Source organism: Drosophila gunungcola, unplaced genomic scaffold (genome assembly GCF_025200985.1).
Source record: "Drosophila gunungcola strain Sukarami unplaced genomic scaffold, Dgunungcola_SK_2 000076F, whole genome shotgun sequence".
Lineage (NCBI taxonomy): Eukaryota > Metazoa > Arthropoda > Insecta > Diptera > Drosophilidae > Drosophila > Drosophila gunungcola.
In genome coordinates, this window is record NW_026453239.1 from 244,007 (window position 1) to 261,991 (window position 17,985).

Sequence of the window (17,985 nt, forward strand, 5' to 3'; positions counted from 1 at the left end):
TACATGTGTAATTTATTAAATTTATATGTGATCTCGAATCGTGCTTTAAAAATTCTCAATTACGGGCTTAGTTCGTCTTAGTTATCTGTTTTATATTTGCTAACATTTTATTTCATTTCCATTTCATTATCAATTATCATTTTTCGGTTCTGTTGCCGTTTGTGTTTCCTTTTCTCTTATGCATTACATCAATGTATCAGTTAAATTATACTTTTTGGTTACCACTACATCAAACGTTCACTAATCAATCAATCAATATCAATCCATCGTGTAACATTCATATCAAATCCAAAAAGAAACAAAAACCATATTGTATACTTATATAAAAGGTAAAAGTCGCTCGCGACCGCTATGTAGAATTAGAAATGCACAAAAAAAAACAGTATTTCTATAATTTTCCACGGCGATTCGTTATGGTTTTTCCTTTCCTTTTTTTCTTTGGATTTGGTTTCACAATTTTCTAATTTGGGTATACACAAATTCAAAGAGTATAACAATGGCCTCAGAAGAGAGATCTCTTCTTAGCGTTTACTCCTCTTCGTTTCACAAATGTTTTTGTTTTATCATATGGAAGGATCTACTTCGTTTTAATTATTGAATTGTTTAATCAATACACATATACACCTAGTATACATATACGGGTTTAATTAGATTTCCTCCTTTGCTTTTTGCTTATTTTTTTTCTTTCTTTGTTTACTTTTTGTTTCATTGCATTCAGTCCCATAATGTGAGTTGTAGGCTTGGGTTGTCCTCAAGATCAAGATCCAGATTAAGCACCATAAGAAGTTCATATTGCATCCACGCTATACACTATGGGTATGGGACTTGGTGGACATTGTGGACATTGTGGACATGATGGGCATGGGCTTCTGCCCAGGATGAAAATGGATCTAGGCAAGCGGAGTGAGTCGAATACGGATGCGGTTGTGGGTGTGGGTGAATGGGTTAAGAGGATCAAATGGGTCAAGTGGTGAGTTGAGCATTTAAGTTTTCGTTTTGTTTTGGGGTACAACAGTTTGATGTACGATAAGCCGCAGCTGGTTAGGTTAATCCGGGAGTGTGTAAATCGTTAAAATTAGCTAACTAATGTTATATCTCGAGACGCCAGATGGTTGGGCCAGGAAGAGCCCCTCAATCCCACTCCTCGTTCTCATGTATTTACAAAGACACTTCTTATTTTTCCAGCGGGAGCAGTCCTCCATCTGACCCTAGCCTTATTAATCAAATGGGCGGTTTACTGGATTTGGAAGGGATTGAAAGGATGGGCGGAAAGGGAAAGAAGGGACAGGTTCTTTGATTGATTTAAATCTCGATTACAGTTATGTTTAAAGTCTAACACTTATTTGATAACACGCTGTGCAAAAATATTTTTTTTTGACTCTTTTTTTTCAGATGCTGTTTATCCCGCATTTACTCTACAAAAAATGTTAATCCTTTTAGCCGTCTGTCTGTTGCCCTTTTTTCCATATCCATATTCATATATTGATTATTATGTCATCGCTTATAAATCCACATATATACGTACTTTAAATATTCTTGCTATTTGCTATTTCGCATTGGTTTTTGCATCGTTTTCTCGTAAAAAAACTCTCTACGGAAAAAAAATCGAAAATAACGCTTTGAAGGCAATTTGATGTCAGACTCTTGCTTATTTCTCATCTTCTGTTCTTCGTTTTTTTTTTATTTGAATAACATTGTTTTCTTGTTTTTGCTTAATTTCTCTATTTCCGTTTCTTCGCTTAGCCCTAGGTTTCGATATTTATTTGAAAGAGCTTGTTGGGGGAGGGTTGGAGTTGGGGTTCATGGACTTAGTTAACGGGTTTTCGCTATTCACACGAGATTCCTCCGATTTCTATTCAGGTCAAGCCAATTGCCATTTCCGCTGCATACTTTTTTGGGCCAAGTAGATAAACAAACCAGAACCTTGCAGAATTCGTGTTGAAATTCAAATTTGGGACTAGTTTATATTCATTTATAATTGAAACTTAAAAAAAAAAAAAGGAAGTTTGCTAAGTAACCCCAAAAAATGGAATGACTCCATACTGTTCTATATACAAACCAATTAAAACCGAAAAGTTTTGAGGCACAAAAGGCCGGGTAGAGGTATAAAAGTAAATAAAAAACATAAAACATATTCAAGAATTACATTTATTCAAAAATGTTGTCAAAAAAATGTATACAGACAGCAAAAAAATCAACAAAATTAATACATTTACAAAATAAAACGTAGTACGACGATATTGATAAAAATCCGGGCATCAATACCGATAGGCGTTTGGGGTTGCGACGATAACACGATTACGATATATAATTGCGTAATCGGGCTTACACAAAAAAAAAATCCTTTCTTTTTTTTGTTTTTCTTATTCATTTCTCTTCTTAAACTTTCTCTTGTTTGTATGTACTATGCGTAATTTATGTGTGTAGTATGTGATTATGCGTTCTTAACTTAGATATAGTGTGTGTGTGTGTGGGGTTGTGTGTGTGTGTGTGGGGGTTGGGGTTTTGGGGTGTTAGGTTTTGGGCTCGATAACTAACAGTATCTAACAGTATAATTCTGCAAGAGTTGCGAGCGAAGTTCTTTTAATGGTTGATGTGTTAATTTGATCTGGCCGTCCAGTTTCCGTTTTGCGCTAACTTCCGTTTCCATTTCCGCTCACCCTACCATTCCCCCTTCTCAGTGACAAATTGCTCTACTTCTCTCTGCCCCCAAAACGGATGTACACTAAACTAGCTAGTTGGACTCTACTATTTATACTTTATGTGGTTGAATCTCCCGCCCTACTTCGCTCTCCTTCTGCTCCTTCTGCTCCTCCTCCTCCTCCTTCTTCTCTCTCGTTACACAATTATTATATATACGTGCATGAGCCTATACTTTAGATATATTTTTAGTTAAAAAAAAAAATAGATAACTGACATATGCACGCATCCTAAATGCTTGCTATAGCTGTGTGTGGCATTGTGGCTACGTAAACATTACATACTCATTATATACTCGTTACATACTCGCTACTTACTCATAAACCTACTCATTTAACACTCCGCGAACTTTATCGTCCATCTCCTCTCAGCAAAAACACAAAAAAAATTACATGATTAAAATGTTTCAACTTTGCATATGCATATATGCATAATGCATATCGTTCCTTAGTATGGTTGTGTGTGTGTAAGGATTGAGGATCAAATATGGGTGTGAGTGTGTGTTTTATGGGGTATAGTACAGGGATCCAACAACTAGACAAACTAAAATACACGATAGATCAATTAGGCTCTACATTATGCATGTAGCAATAGTAATAGTAATAATCGATATAAGCCATAACTAATGAATAGTTAATAGGTAATGATATCCAGACATAATCATAATCATAATCATAAATCGTAATCATAAATCGTAATCGTAAATTGTAAGTGGTAATCATAGTGAATAATCATAATAAAACATGCTCTACGTGTACGATTCTAAAATAATTCAGTCATCAGGTAACATTGTTTTGAACACAACTACAGTAACAGAAGCTGAGGTGGCTGTGGGCGTGCGCGGGGGCGCTCGTTGGCGCGGGGGCGTGGCAGTGGTCGTGGCTGTGGCAGAGGCGGAGGCAGAGGCAGAGGCTCTGGCAGTGGCGGCAATAATATTATTGTTATTCATATAGTTATTGTTGAAGTTGTTGTAGTTGTTGATGTTGATATTGCTGTTGTGTGGTGTTGTTGGTGCTGTTGTGGTTGTTGTTCTTGTTTTGTTGATTTTCGTTTTTAATTGTTGTTGTGGCAGTGGTCGTTGCTGTTGTTGTTGTTGTTGTTGTTGTTGTGGTGCTAATGTTGCTTGTGATTGTGTCGTCGTCGTCGTCATCATCACTCCTGTTGTTGTTACTGGCGTCGTCGACCCGGCAGTCCATTGTTGTTGCTGCTGCTGCATTGCTGCTGCTGCTGCACGTGTTGCTAATGAAGTCGTTGATGATAACGATGATGATGGTGTGGCTGATAATGATATTGATGTTGCTGCTGTTGTTGATGTTGCTGTTGTTGCTGTTGTTGTTGTGGGAGCTGCTTGCTGTTTTTGGGGCATGGCTAGCAGCGGCAGCAACTCATCGTCGGTCTGCGTTTGAATGTTGACCGTGTTGTTGCTGCCGGCCCCTGTTGCTGCTGTTGCCTTCAATCGGCCGCAACAGTTGCCGTTGAGCAGACGCACTGCTGTCCTGGCTAGCAACGTTAAGGGGAGGAGGGGTGGAAGGGGGGGATGGAGGGACACAAACGTTATCGCAAACACAAGGCTCACAATTCTTTCTGCTTACCATTCGCCACTTGACCCTCAATCAGGCCCAGTTGGCGATTGCGTCCAGGTGTTGCTGTTGCCGTTGCTGTTGCTGTTGCTGTTGCCGTTGCTGTGGCCATGCCCACTGCTGCTCCAGCTCCCAATCCTTTGGTGGCAGTATTGACAGTATGGTTGCTGCCAAAGTTGATTATCCTTCTGGGTAGTTTCTGTTGCTGTTGCTGCTGCAGCGCCAGCAACTGCTGCTGCTGCTGCTGCTGCTGCTGTTGGCGTGCAGTGGCTATCTCGCTTAGACTGGCTAAGGTCACAGCTGTTTTCAGCACATGCGCAGGCGTGGGCGACGTTGTTGCTGCTGTCGTCTCCGTCGTTGTTGCAATCGCTGTTGTTGTGGCTGTTGCTGTTGCTATTGCTGCTGCTGACATGGAACGCTGCTGTGACATTAAGGCCGTGTGTAGTATTGATGTATATTGTTGCTGCTGCTGTTGTGGTTGCTGTTGATGCTCAAGTCTTTTGCTCTCTTCTAAACTGTGGCTGCTGCTGCCTGTTGTCCTGCCGCTGGCCAAAGTCCCTGTTGCTGCTGCAGTGTCAGTGTTGCTGTTGCTGCTGCTGCTGTTGTTGCTGTTGCTGTGGGAATAATCCCTGGGAGTGTCGCCGCTGGCCGAGGAGCGTGCTATCTGCTCGGCAGCCGCCGTTAAGGTGGCCAATGTGGCGGCCGCTCCGCTTAACAGCGAAGTCTTCAAAATGGACGTGGATTGTGACTGCTCCTCCTGATCCCGCTCCCGCTCCCGCTGCGGCTCCTCCTCCTGCTCATCCTCCTGCTCATCCTCCTCCTGCACCTGCAGTTTTCGCTGGGCTCCGATCTCGATCTTAATCTTGGGCAGATCCCGCAGCAACTGATGTTGCTGCTGCCTGCTGCGGCGCCGCTCCTGTTGCTGCTGCTGCTGTCGCTCCGGGAGGATCGGTATTGGAATCGGATTCGGACTCAGATTCGGATTCGGTATCGGTGTCGGATCAGGACCTGGCGGTGGCGCCGCCAGCTGGTGGTTGGCGGTGGGCAGCAGGCCGTGCTCAAGCATCTGCTACCTTATGCTCGCCGAGTTGAGCACGAAGGGCACATAGAACATCTTGCTCTCGAGCAGCAGACTGGCCGCAGCCTGGATCTAAAAATAAAAGCGGCAGGGATAGTGGTTAACCATGGTGCAAGGATTAGTCGGGAACGAGGATCTCTGTAGACTATCCGGATATACATTCATTCAAACTTTTCTTTAAGGTGTTCTAAGTCCAGAAAAAAAACCTTAATTTTAGAAAAAAAATTCTTTCATTTTAGGCATAAAAGTCTTAACAAATAAAGGATCTACAAAATTTACTAAGACCATGTAGCCGGCCATATATATATATTCCCTGTTTTCTAAGGAAGTAAGACTTTAAGTGGTTGAAACATTTGAATTTCTCATACTTTCCCTTTTTGGTTATAAGTTGCTACAACGTGACGTATAGCTGAACTTGTTTCCTAAATATAAACCAAATACTTTTAAAGCTCTTAGTTTTTTAAAGATTCTATTAAAATAAAAAAAAAAGGATTTAAAATATAAAATTCTCACACTATTTCGAGTAAAGTTTTAAGCTTATGAAAACAGCTAGCAAAAATAGTTTGGAAGTGAATTTTGAAAAACGTTTTTAATTTTTATTTTATTTTTGATAAGTAAGCATTGTGATAAATAAAAAAAAGTTCTCCTATGCACTTTAAATTTCAATTATTATTATTTTGACCGCAACTATTATATATGTGCCTATTACGGTTGACTACAGACTACTTACCTCGGGTATGTGGGAGAGCAGCTCGCTGAGCCTCGCCTGCGGATTCTGCGGCGAGGAGTTCTGCAGGTAGGAGCGCAGCACCTGGACGTACCGCTCCTGGATGCTCTCCAGTTCCACTTCTGCTGGATTTACGAATGGAAAATAGAATGCGAGAAGAGGGTAACATGAGCATCAGTATGAATGGACTGGGGCAAGTCGAACCACACGACGTACCTTTGTTCAGCAGTATGTAGACCTTCAGGCACACGTACTCCTCCATCTTGAGCTTGATGCGCCGGAACATGATGGTGATCTGGGTCATCTTGTCCACCATGTGGCCGACGTCCAGCTTCAGCTGCTCCATGGCTATGGGCTGGCCCATCAGCGTGGTCAGGCATGTTTGCAAGGTGCTCAGATGCGAGTTCACCTCGCTGACGAATTCCGGATCGTCCTTGTGAAGCGGCTGGGCAGGCGAAGAGGCTATGGGCGTGGTGGTGCTCAGCGGTGTGGCGGCGGTGGGCGTGGCCAGCGGCGTTGATGCCGGCGAACCATGCCTGCTGCCCGGCGTTCCCCCTTCGCCGCCGCCGCCCGGCTTCGCTTGCCATGCAACGCTTGGTAGGCGGCCGTGGTCAGGATGAGTATCTCATGCCACTTGTCGGTCAGCAGCTTGGTGTGAATCTCCACGGGGATTTCCAGATAGAAGGGCAGCTTCTTTGTCCACGACACCAGCTTGTGCACTATCGAGTCCCCAATGTTGCATAGCTTTTCGCTAATCTCCGACTTGTCCTCGAGGAACTCGCTGAAATGCGGCAACGTGGCAATGTCCTCCATGGCATCGCAATCGATCAGGGTTTGGATCATGGCCAAAGCATGCTCGTACGAGATCTGCCGATCCTTGGACGAACTCACCGCCGAGTCGAGGCGGTGACGCAGATGCACAATTTCGCTGGGATTGGTCAGGGCCGTCTTTAGTATTGTTCCATTGACCAGGTGTGGTGGAAGTTGGGCACCTCCGCCTCCGCCTCCTCCTCCTGATCCCCCACCTGGCTGCTGGTGATGGTTCTGGTGACGATCCTGCTGCTGTTGCTGATGCGGCGAGCCCATCGAGAGATGCGGAGAAGCCTGTTGCTGCTGCTGCTGCTGCTGCTGCTGTTGTTGTTGCTGTTGGGCCGGACTATGCATGGGCGGAACCTGCAGCAACTCCGGCTTGAGAACCGGGCCCAAGAACATGGGCTTCAGATCCATCAGCTTGGCCTGTTGCTGTTGCTGCTGCTGCTGTTGTTGGTGCTGCGCAGCGGCCGCCACTGCGGCGGCCAGTTGCTGCTGCTGCGGCGACAACAGGTGGTGCGGTGAAAGCTGCGGGTGGTGCTGCTGCTGCGAGTGGTGCGACTGGTGACCCTGGTGTGGGTGCGGGTGATGCAGCGGCGAGTGCAATTGCTGGTGTTGCTGGTGCTGCTGATGCTGCTGCTGGTGTTGTTGCTGCTGCTGTTGGACGACCTGTTGCTGCTGGGCGGCCTGCTGCTGCTTCTGGTTGGTCTTCTTGTGCTTCTTGTACTTCACCTTGTACAAGTTGTAGACGGCGCCGCTGTTGCGACCGCCCGGCATTCGATCCTCGCGAACGGCTGAAAAAGGGGGTAAAAGGTGAAAAGGTAAGGAATGTGTTGGTCAAAAATCCAGGGCGTACCCACCTTGCAGCACCATGCCCTGCTCGATGCACTTCTTAAATCGACAATACTGACAACGGTTGCGCTGTGCTTTGGTTATCTCGCAGGTGCCGTCCGCCACGCAGGTGTAGACCCGTCGGTTCTGCACCGTCCGCTTGAAGAAGCCCTTGCACCTAGCGGATCATTCAAGGAGAGTTCTAGGATTAGGCTGTGTACTTTGGTGGGGAATTACAAAACATCTTGAGAAAAATTCGCGAGTTGATTGATGTTCCTAAACCATTTTTAAGCCTTATTGATCATATGACAAAATAAATATACACCATATCTTATTTCTTTTATTCAACTGACAACAAAAATTGAATAGTAAAAATAAATAAATGCGTATAAATTACACGATAAAACAAATGTTTTTGATGCTTCTTGTTTTGTAATTTGATTGCCAATCTTATCGGACGTAAACTGGAATTTCTGTAACGTTTTTTTATAGCTTCGTGATTATTAGATTTTAAAATCTAAAACATTTTCTTTTAAATTTAAGACATTGCGCAATGTTTTTGTATAAATCACTAATAGGAAATGTAATGTCCGTAGAAATAAATTTGTTGATCAAAGGCAACAGTTCGTATGAGTGATATATTTTCAATCTAATGCGCAGATCCAAAAACGCATTTTTTTCAACATTTTCTTCTACTATTGACCTTAAAATTTTGAACACCCTAGTAATTTAATAATAAAATAATCTTTTTCCTTTTATTACAATAGTAGTAAAAAATTATGTATTAATAACAATTTTTTAATTAATATGCACACAATAATGGCAAAATGTTTAGTCCCAATGATTTCTTTCATGGCTACACTAATATTGTTATATTTAGAGAATTGGCAAATAGTGAAATGTTTTAGGTTTCTTTTGAAAATTGTCAAGGACTTACCCCTCGCACGTGATGATGCCGTAGTGCAGGCCGGTGGCCTTGTCCTCGCAGATCATGCACACGAGCGGCTGCTCGTCCTCGTCGGTGGGCTCGTGTGGCGCCTCCAGGCCGCGTCCGCCAAGGCCGCCACTCACGCCGCCCACTCCGCCCAGACCCGTGGAGTTGCTGCTGCCCCACTGCTGCTGCTGGGCGCTCAGATTGAGGGCCTGCAGCTGGCCAGGCGGCAGCTGCGAGTAGTCGCCCGCCCACAGACGCTCCATGTTGAGGGCGTGCGGGGTGCGGAAGGGGTGGGGCCGCGACCTCATGTCCTGGATGCGCGTCTGTCCCAGGGAGAGCAGCAGCTGGGCGGCCTCCTCGTTGTTCTGCGGTGTGACCGAGGAGTTGCCGCCGCCCGAAACTGATCCTCCGCCGGAGGAAGAGGGCGTCAGTGATCCCGCCGAGGGCGAGGATAGGCAATGTTGCTGCTGGCTCAGCGCCTGTTGCTGCTGTTGCTGCTGTTGTTGCTGCTGTTGCTGCTGTTGCTGTTGCTGCTGCTGTTGCTGCGACTGTTGTTGCTGCTGCGACTGGTGGTGCGGCGACTGCTGTTGCTGCTGCTGCTGCGGATGCTGGCCCACCGAGGGCGGCGGTGGCTCATAGCCCCACACCATGGTGCGCACCCCGCAACTCTCGCCCATGATGACGGTGGGCGTGCCGCGGGGCGGCGTCTGCGAGGGCGTCTGCGGCGACAGTTGCGAGGATGACGAGGAGGAGGAGGGATGCGGCGAGGGGCACTGCACGGGGCCGCCACCTCCATTGCCGCCGGGTCGCAGGTTGCCCAGCGGACCGCCAATCACCTCTGGCTTCACCCCATTGATCCGCGCATTGCTGAAGCAGACCATTCGCTGGGCGGCCACTGCCGCCGCTGCTGCCGCCGCTGCCCCGCCCGCGGATTGCATGAGATGGGGCAGTCCGGCGGCCACCTGCTGATGCACCTCGCTCTTCACCCGGAACAGGATGGCGGCATCCCGGTTGCTGTTCCTCAGCGCCAGCGAGGCGGGATGCATTAGGGCCAGTGCTTGCGGTTGCTGCTGTTGTTGCTGGTGGTGTTGCTGCTGTTGCTGCTGGTGTAGATGCTGCTGCTGCTGTTGTTGCTGCTGCTGTTGTTGCTGTTGCTGCTGCTGGTGGTGCTGCAGGTGTGGCGACTGTTGCGGGTGATGCGGCGACAAGTGACGCTGACCCACATTCGGCTCCTTCTTCACCCTCACCAAAGAGTGGGGCGAATGTTGCTGCTGCGGATGCGACACCTGTTGCTGCTGTTGCTGCTGCTGCTGCTGGCCCAGCAAGTGATGCAGATGGAGCTGCTGCTGCTGGGTGAGGTGCTGCATGGACTGGCTGAGCAGGTGCTCTGTGGGCGGGCTACTCTTGCGCAAAGTTAATGGCTGGGTGAGTTGCTGGTGAAGATGGTGCGTCTGGACGATGGTGGGTCCACCACCCAGGCTGTGGGTGGGCATGGGTGGACTGGCGGACAGCCGGCTCAGATGCTGCTGCGAAGAGCTGATGGACTGTTCCCGCTCGCGCTCTCGCTCTCTATCCCTGTCCCGCTCTCTGTCTCGATCCCGCTCCCTTTCTCGTTCTCGTTCCCGCTCCCTCTCCCGTTGTGTACTGGATGTGGAGGAGGGTGAGGCTGGCGGCGGTGGCTCTGATTTGATCCGCGATGGCGTCACTAGAACCGTTACATGTCCGGCCGCCGCTGCTGCTGCTGCCGCCGCTGCTTTGGTCTCCTGCTCCCGCTGCTGATGGAACGCCAGCATTTTGCTGGACACGCTGAGCAATCGTTCCTCCTTCACGGAGCGTATCACACTGCTCCCTGTGTTGGTGATCCCGATCCCCATCCCCATTCCCATCCCCATTCCGATCCCGATTCCTGCTGTGCCCACCGCCGAGGAGGCGGAGGACAGCACTCCATTTGTGGGCGTGACCATTGGACGACCCGTCGTCGTCGTGGTCGAGGGCTTCTCCTCCAGCGAATCGGGCGAGGCGCGACTGCTTCCGCTGCCGCTACCATTGCCATTGTTTTGGTGTTCATTGATTGCCACTCCTGGAGGAGGTGCTGCTCCTGCTCCACCAGCTCCTCCCACTTCTGCGCCAGTTGGTCCTGGACTGGATCTCGCCGGCTCTGCGGGCGGCGGTGACATCACAGTGGAGGCGGCAGCCGCCGAAATGGCACTGCTCGAGGAGTGGATCTCGGTGTGCTCCTGCTTGATGTGGCCACCAACCTTGTTGCTGCTACTGCTGGCGGGGCAGGTGGAGGAGGCTCCGGTTCCTGATCCGGATCCGGTTCCGGCTGTCGGCGAGGCGGAGGAGTTGCTGGATGACGTGGAGCAGGAGGATGACGAAGTGGAGGAGGAGGAGGACGAGAGTGAGGAGGTCGAGGATGTGGCTGCTGCCGCCGTCGTTGAAGATGTGGCGACGCAGGGTCCCGCTCTGGAGGCTGTCACCGCTGTCCCGCCAGCTCCTCCGGTTTCAGCCACCGCTGCCACAACCGCTGCCAGAGAAACGGTGACCGCCGACGAAGATGACGATGACGATGCCGCCGTTAGCGGTAGAGGCAGCGACATGGGCAGCGGCAGGCTCATCGGCAGGGGGAGGGGCAGTGGCAGGGTCAAGGACGCCGCCCCCGCCGAACCACTGTCGCAGAGCTTCGGCGACATGGGCGCCAACAGATCCGGCGACGAGGTGGACGTGTCCGCTATGGACTCGCCGTCACTGCTGCATCGCGAATCGATTTTCCGCCGTTTGAGTTTGAGGTCTTGAAAAAGGCTCATTTTATCGAGCTCGCTGTACGGGCCACGGCTCAGTGTCATAATTCCTAAAAAGGGTTGAAAAGAATAGAGGGGGAAAGATCCAAAGGATCAGGTTTAGTGGTTAACCAATACATCGAGGATCATATACAATCTAACTGTTGTCTAGATCACAGGTTTTGTTTAAACCCTTTAAAAATGTTCACTTAAAACATATATATTTATAATGTTAAAGGAATAAATTTCTCATTTCCATGAAATATTAAGATGTTTTTGATAGATATACGAGAACCTTAATCTTAATGTTAACTATTTAATTAAGGCTTCCATTTTTAGTTATGTATATATTTGTATATAAATAGCTAAGTTTAACAAGAGAATAGAACACTACACCCAGAGAAAAATCATGGTAAATCCAAATATATTCACTTTGAATTAAATATTTTCGGTACGGTAACGCCGAGGGGTGCTTTGTTTAAATAAAGTGTGTTGCACTTTCATTTTATTTTTAAGTATGGAAAAATGTAGTTTTAAATTAAAATAAAATTTAAATCTACAATTTTCCTATTGGATAAATCAATTAAATATGTTAGTAACTACATGATACATGATAAAACAATGTTATTTTTAAATATTTTAATGTTTATGTGTTTTTCTCTGGGTGTATATATATCGCTTGAAACATATTCACTGTTTGGTAAAAACATATCGCATCGCATATAATAAAATATACAACTAATTCCTAGATCAACGATTTAAGCTTAAGAAATTCTCAGACACCGCATGCGTGGATGCTATGCATATATACATAAGTTCGCATAAATTTGTTGCGGAAGTTTCTTTTCTTTCCGATTTTTGTTTTTGCATTGATTTGCTGATGGAATATAAACAAAAACCGAGCAATTTGCATTTACTTCCCCACTAGCAGCAACAGCTGTCGAAAGGCAGAAAAAAAGAAGCCAGCGAATAACTGGTTAAAGCGAGCAAAAGATTTGGTCGAAAAAGAAGCCGAGATATGAGGAATTCGGTTAATTACATGAGCTTGATCGATCAGCAGTCTCAGATCTGAGCGGTATTATATATGGTTGCTTCCCCCAAAGCAGAACTCTTTCACCAAAATGGGTCAAATCTTCTTCTTTACTATATTTTTTGCCTTTTGGTGTTTCTGTTTCTGTTGCTGCTGTTTGCAGATGTTGCTGTTGGGTATTTATGTTGCTGCTGTCGCTTGATGTTGGTCTTGTGCTATCATATCGCTTAACGATCAACAGATTACAATGCAACAAATAAGTGTTGCAAGGGGCGTTGGTATTTGGTGGTGAATGGTTTTTGGTACACAGAAAAAAAATATTGGCTGAAGTGATTTTGTTAAACTAGTAAGATTACTTGATCGAACTTTTAAATTTTCAAATACAAATTTGTATCGTTTTCAGTTGGAAACAAAATTTTGTGTGCTTGTTTCTTATCAAATCATAGTTTTTTGTAAACAAAGCATTTTTTAGTATATGACAGTTTTAATGATGTAACCATTAACGCATAACTGAAAAATTCCCAAAAAATAAATTTGTTTTGTTGGGGTGAAAAGTACAAGTCTAATAATTTACATTATTTTGTAATAACTTTTATATAATATTACTCCATTTATAAAGTAATGGAATTAAATAATCCCTTTTCCGATCTAAATATGTTCTACTATTTTTTCCTACGCTTTAATTTTAATTTAAGCATAATCTGAGATTTAATTTGTGGGGGCAAATGTACGAGTCGAAAAATGTTCATCATTTGCAAATATCCTTATTATTAAACGAGCTCTGACATTTACAATAGAATAAAATATTTTGTTTTTCGATTACAAATGTTATACTATTTGATTAGGATTTATTTATTTAGAGGCACATTTTAAAACAGATTTTTATTTAGAATGGCCGAAAGTTAAAGTTAAAAAATTTGCATATTTAACCATGAAAATTAAGCTTAAAATTTTTTCTCTCACATTGCAACGTTTTAAAAACTGATTTGTTGAGCTATATAATGTAGCATTAATGGTTATAACTCTGTTGTAAGTGGACTTTTGAGCTTAGAATGAACTTTTTGTAATGAGTTGTAACAATTCTTTCTGGAAAGTCCTGAACATTTTTTTTCTGTGCAGTTGCAATAGTTGAACTTTCGATAGTTCATTCTATTCTATGTCCCTCGCTTGTTCCCTCTTCCTTGCTCCCTTGCTCTCTTGATCCCTTTCGCTATCTCCGTCTCTATCTGACCGATTCGATTCGGTCACTTGGTGCGTTGGCCCAGGAACGACTTTTCCATCTCCCCCCGATCAATCCCTCTCCCACTCGTACTCCCCCTTTTTTTCTCTATCTACCCAGTGGCGATCTCTTTATGCACTCACTCACACACTCTCGCCGAGAAATAAACCATATTGCTTCGGGTGGCAAAAGTTCTCTCGGCTGACTTCGTCGACAGAGCCGACGACAATGTCGTTTGTGTGAGTATTTTTAAAATTTGACCTATTTTCATTATCAAGCGCAAGATTATTCTAAACAATAAAACCATGCGTGCCTCTCTGCGTCTATATCTTTTTTTTTTCTATGTTTCTATGTGTGTGTGTGGGCGCGTGGAGTCGACTGCGACTTCTACACGCAATTGTATATGTACATACTAGAGTTCAGATACGCGCAGGCATATGGAGAATAGATATATACTTATGTATATACATAAATGTATAAAGCCGGAGGTACCTGTTTCCCAGATCAACAGAGGACAGAAAACAGAGGACAGAATTTACCATAGTTTCACCCAGGTTGTCCGTCTAATCTTGACTAACTGAACCACTTGAGGTCTAGGTGCGATTAAATCGTGATCGAAGGGAGATCTAACCAGAATGGGCGAGAAATGGAGAGAAAGTTTTGGGAATGGACATCATACACGGTCAAGAACGATGGAAAGGTGTTCGAGTAAATAGTTGTTATCAACTGGAATGCCAGAGAGTTGTTAATAGCTAGAAACTTATTATTAAATAAATTGGTAATTGATTTGTATAATCAACCTTAAAAAGCGGCGGACAAATTATATCTAACACTTTTATCTTTAAAACTGAACAAGCTATCAACAAATTCTGTCAGGTCTTGTACATTTTTGAAACTATGTTAAGCTTTACCTTTTAAGTACTTTAAATTCATTTAAAGATTGTGAATAAAACAAACGCCTAATAAATCAATATGGAAACGTTAAATATAAGATACAAAATAGATTTTCTTGAGTCTTACTTTACTTCTTTACAAGTAAAGTGAAATTTTTTATTGCGGAAAAGCATTCCAATAAGTTGAAATTACACCAAAAATGTGATTAAATTTATAACCAATCTGAAAGTCTGTTTAGTTTTTCAAAATCAGTATTAAATATTGACATTTGAAATATGCATTTATCGTCAATAGTCTACATAAGATAATAATAATAATAATATGTTAAAAAGTAACATTTTTAAATTGATTAGATAAGTTGGCTTAGGAATCCATTAAATATTAAAAATTGTTGTTGTGCTTTGGGAAGTGGGTAAAGCGGTTGTCAAAAAGAAAACTTAGAGTGGAAAAACTAAGCCGATTCTTGACCCTCCAAGTTAACATTTTGAGTGGATAGGTATATATGTCTAATGTTAGTGCTTTTGATTTTGGTTTTGGGATATAGTCACAAATTTACCTATGGATGTCATAATTTCGTTTTTTCTTGTCTTTGCCGATTGCTCAAATTTTGATAAAAACAAAAAATTCTCTTCTTTGCCGATTGTTGTTGATGTTTGTTTTGTTTTGCTGATGTTGTTTCTCAATTTGCTTTTGCATTTGTTTTTGTGTGTGTTTGATAGTGGGTTTCTTGTTTTTTCATTTGATTTTAATTTTGTTCTTGATTTTGAATTGGTTTTCGTATTTGTTTGGATTTTTGGTATTATTGTGACTCGTTCGGGAAGCATCTAGCCTGCTTCTCTGCTGCAGAGCAGAGTGCCAGTAGCAAGATGCATTCCAGTGGGTAGATTTTGGGGTTTTTGGGTTGGGTTGTGCTTTTTGGGGGGTGGATTTTTGGGTTGGTCTTTCAATGCGAAGTCTTGTTTTCTTGGTCAATTGTTGGATGCTCCAGTTTAGCACACTTTTTGTTTTTGGGGGATTTTGATTGTTGTTGACTGAAATTTGTTGGTTGGTAACAGTGGAGAGCATAAGTAATGGGTGTAACAAGGGGCTACCAAGGGGGTGGTGGGTTGTGGGTGGGTGTTGTGGTGTTTTCTTACGCATTTATGATTAGGTATGATTTAGGGGTACAGTATATAGAGTATATAGAGATGGATGCAATACTAACGGCAAATGGGCGGCATACGAGACTTTTTCTTATAATAGTTATTGTAATTGTTGTAATGATTATTGTTGTTGTTGTTGGTATTGTTGCTTGTATTATTATTATTATTATTATTATTATTATTATTATTATTATTATTATTATTATTGTTGTTGTTGTTGTTGTTGTTGATGGTATTGTTGTTATTGTTGCAGTTGCTGTTGTTGTTGTGTGAATTGCACTTGTTGCACTTGCTGGGATTGCAAGTGACCGTTGCAGGTGTTGTTGCCACCGTTGCAGGTGTGACTGCTGCTCCTCCTGCTCCTGCTGCACCTGATTTTAGATGATTGTCATTTTCCTGTGCAGTAGTTGGCTCTTCCTTGACCTGGGTCAAATCCGTAGACGATGAAGATGCAACATCGCCCGTGCCCACCTCTCCGCCTTTATCACCGCCATGATGATGATGATAGTGATGGTGGTGGTGGTGAATGTGATGATGGCGATCGTTGGCAAATGGTTCTTGTTCATTGCTATTTCCGCTTTGCAAACCGGAATCGCAGGCGCTGTCGATGTCGCCGCTGACCGTGCTGTTGTTGTTATTATTGCTGCTGCTGCTGTTGTTGTTATTGTTGGTGCGGCTGTTGTTGATGTTGCTGCTGCTGCTGTTGCTGCCATTGTTGCTGTGTGGCAGCTGCAGGCTGCCATTGCTGTTGCACTTCTTGAGCAGCGTTTTGTTTAGCGGCGTCTTGATAATGGTCAGCTTGTTGGTGGCGGTGTCATCCTGTCGATCCGGCTGATCCGGGTCGTCCAGCCGGCAGCCGTGATTGCCATTGACCCGCTGCTCATCGTGCCCGCCGTTCAGGAGCTGCGGCGGATAGGAGTCCGCCGATGCCGCCGCTTCCGTGCCCTCCGCTTCCTCTGCTTTCTTGACCACCTCTGCGGCAGCAGATGGGGCAACAACACTACTGGCCTTCGGCTCGAGGATCAGCGGCTGCTGGGCATTCATTTGGGCAATATTCTAGGTGGGCAGGTACAGGCCAAACAGGACAAACGAGTGCTGGGCCATTCTGGCTGGGCAAACACCGATTTTCAAACACATTTCAAAACACTTTCAAATCACAACAACCATTTGTTTATATGAACTTCTTCTTCTAAAGCTTGTGCACATTACACATGGTATCCCTTGGGTTTGATTAGAAGAAGAAGTCTGCGTCCATTGCCAAACTTAAATCACTCCAAAAAAATATTTAAAACATAATGAATCGATTGATATTGATTGATTGATCCTCCTTATTGATCCTCGAAATGAGACTGAGATTAAAATGAGACTTGTGTGTGGTGTGTGTGGGTAGGTGAGTTTGTGTGTGTGTGTGTGTGTGTGTTGTGAGGGTGTCAGGGGTAGTTTTTTCTTAGATCTTGGTCTTGGGTCAAAACTAAGGACACATACCACTCTTGGCTTTCGATTCTTGCCTATAATTTACATATATTTTGATGTTTTCAATACCACTTAAGCTTTGACAACATTAAAAAAAAGGGTTTTTTAGCGCGAGAGCTTAGCCGATAGGTGTCTCAACCGTTAACCGATTCGTCCGAATCGCCCGATTCCGCCGCACTTTAGCCACTTTTAGCCACTGGCCACTAAAAACCAAACTAAAGTTCGAGCCAAGTTCCGCGTCTGAGCGACGGCTGCTGCCGTGTTGTTGCTGTTGCTGTGTATTTTTGGTTTTTGTTTTTTTGTTTTTTTTTTTGGTTTTTGTTTTGGGAGATGTTGCTCCGCGGCCAACGTGCGTACATGCGAACGAAATAAAGTGAAATGAAAGGAGTAAGCGAGCGAAAGAAAGCAGCAGCCACAAAACGCTGCTGCTGCCGCTGCCGGCGTCGCTGTCGGCGCAGGCGTGGACTCCCTCCGCCCTCCTCCTATCGCTCCAATGCTCCACCGCTCGCTTGCTCTCGCTCTCTCTCTGTCTGTCTGTCTATCGCGATCGGGCATTAGAAGCGTCGACGTCGGCAGCGAACGAAAATGAAAACCAATAGACAAAACGTACAAAAAACACTGAAAGCACACTCACACACTAACACTAACCAGCGAGCAGCGACGTCATAGTTATGCTTTGGCAGCGACGTCGACGTCAGCTTTTTTTTTTGTCCCCTCTCTCTTTCTTTCTTTCTCTCTCCCACTCCCACTCCCACTCCCATTCGAGTACCATCCTTATTTCCACCCA

The 17,985-nt window shown here is 44.6% G+C and overlaps 1 protein-coding gene across 1 annotated transcript; it reads right to left on the reverse strand.

The window, feature by feature from the left end:
* Window positions 1-2,130: 2,130 nt before the first annotated feature.
* Window positions 2,131-17,188, reverse strand: LOC128264680 (hormone receptor 4). Its single transcript, XM_053000307.1, is given in 8 exon segments — window positions 2,131-4,200; window positions 4,293-5,430; window positions 6,089-6,210; window positions 6,302-6,647; window positions 6,650-7,689; window positions 7,756-7,904; window positions 8,664-11,511; window positions 15,788-17,188. Coding segments are annotated over 8 exon segments (7,353 nt in total). The 5' UTR covers window positions 16,770-17,188; the 3' UTR covers window positions 2,131-3,472.
* Between the last annotated feature and the right edge of the window lie 797 nt (window positions 17,189-17,985).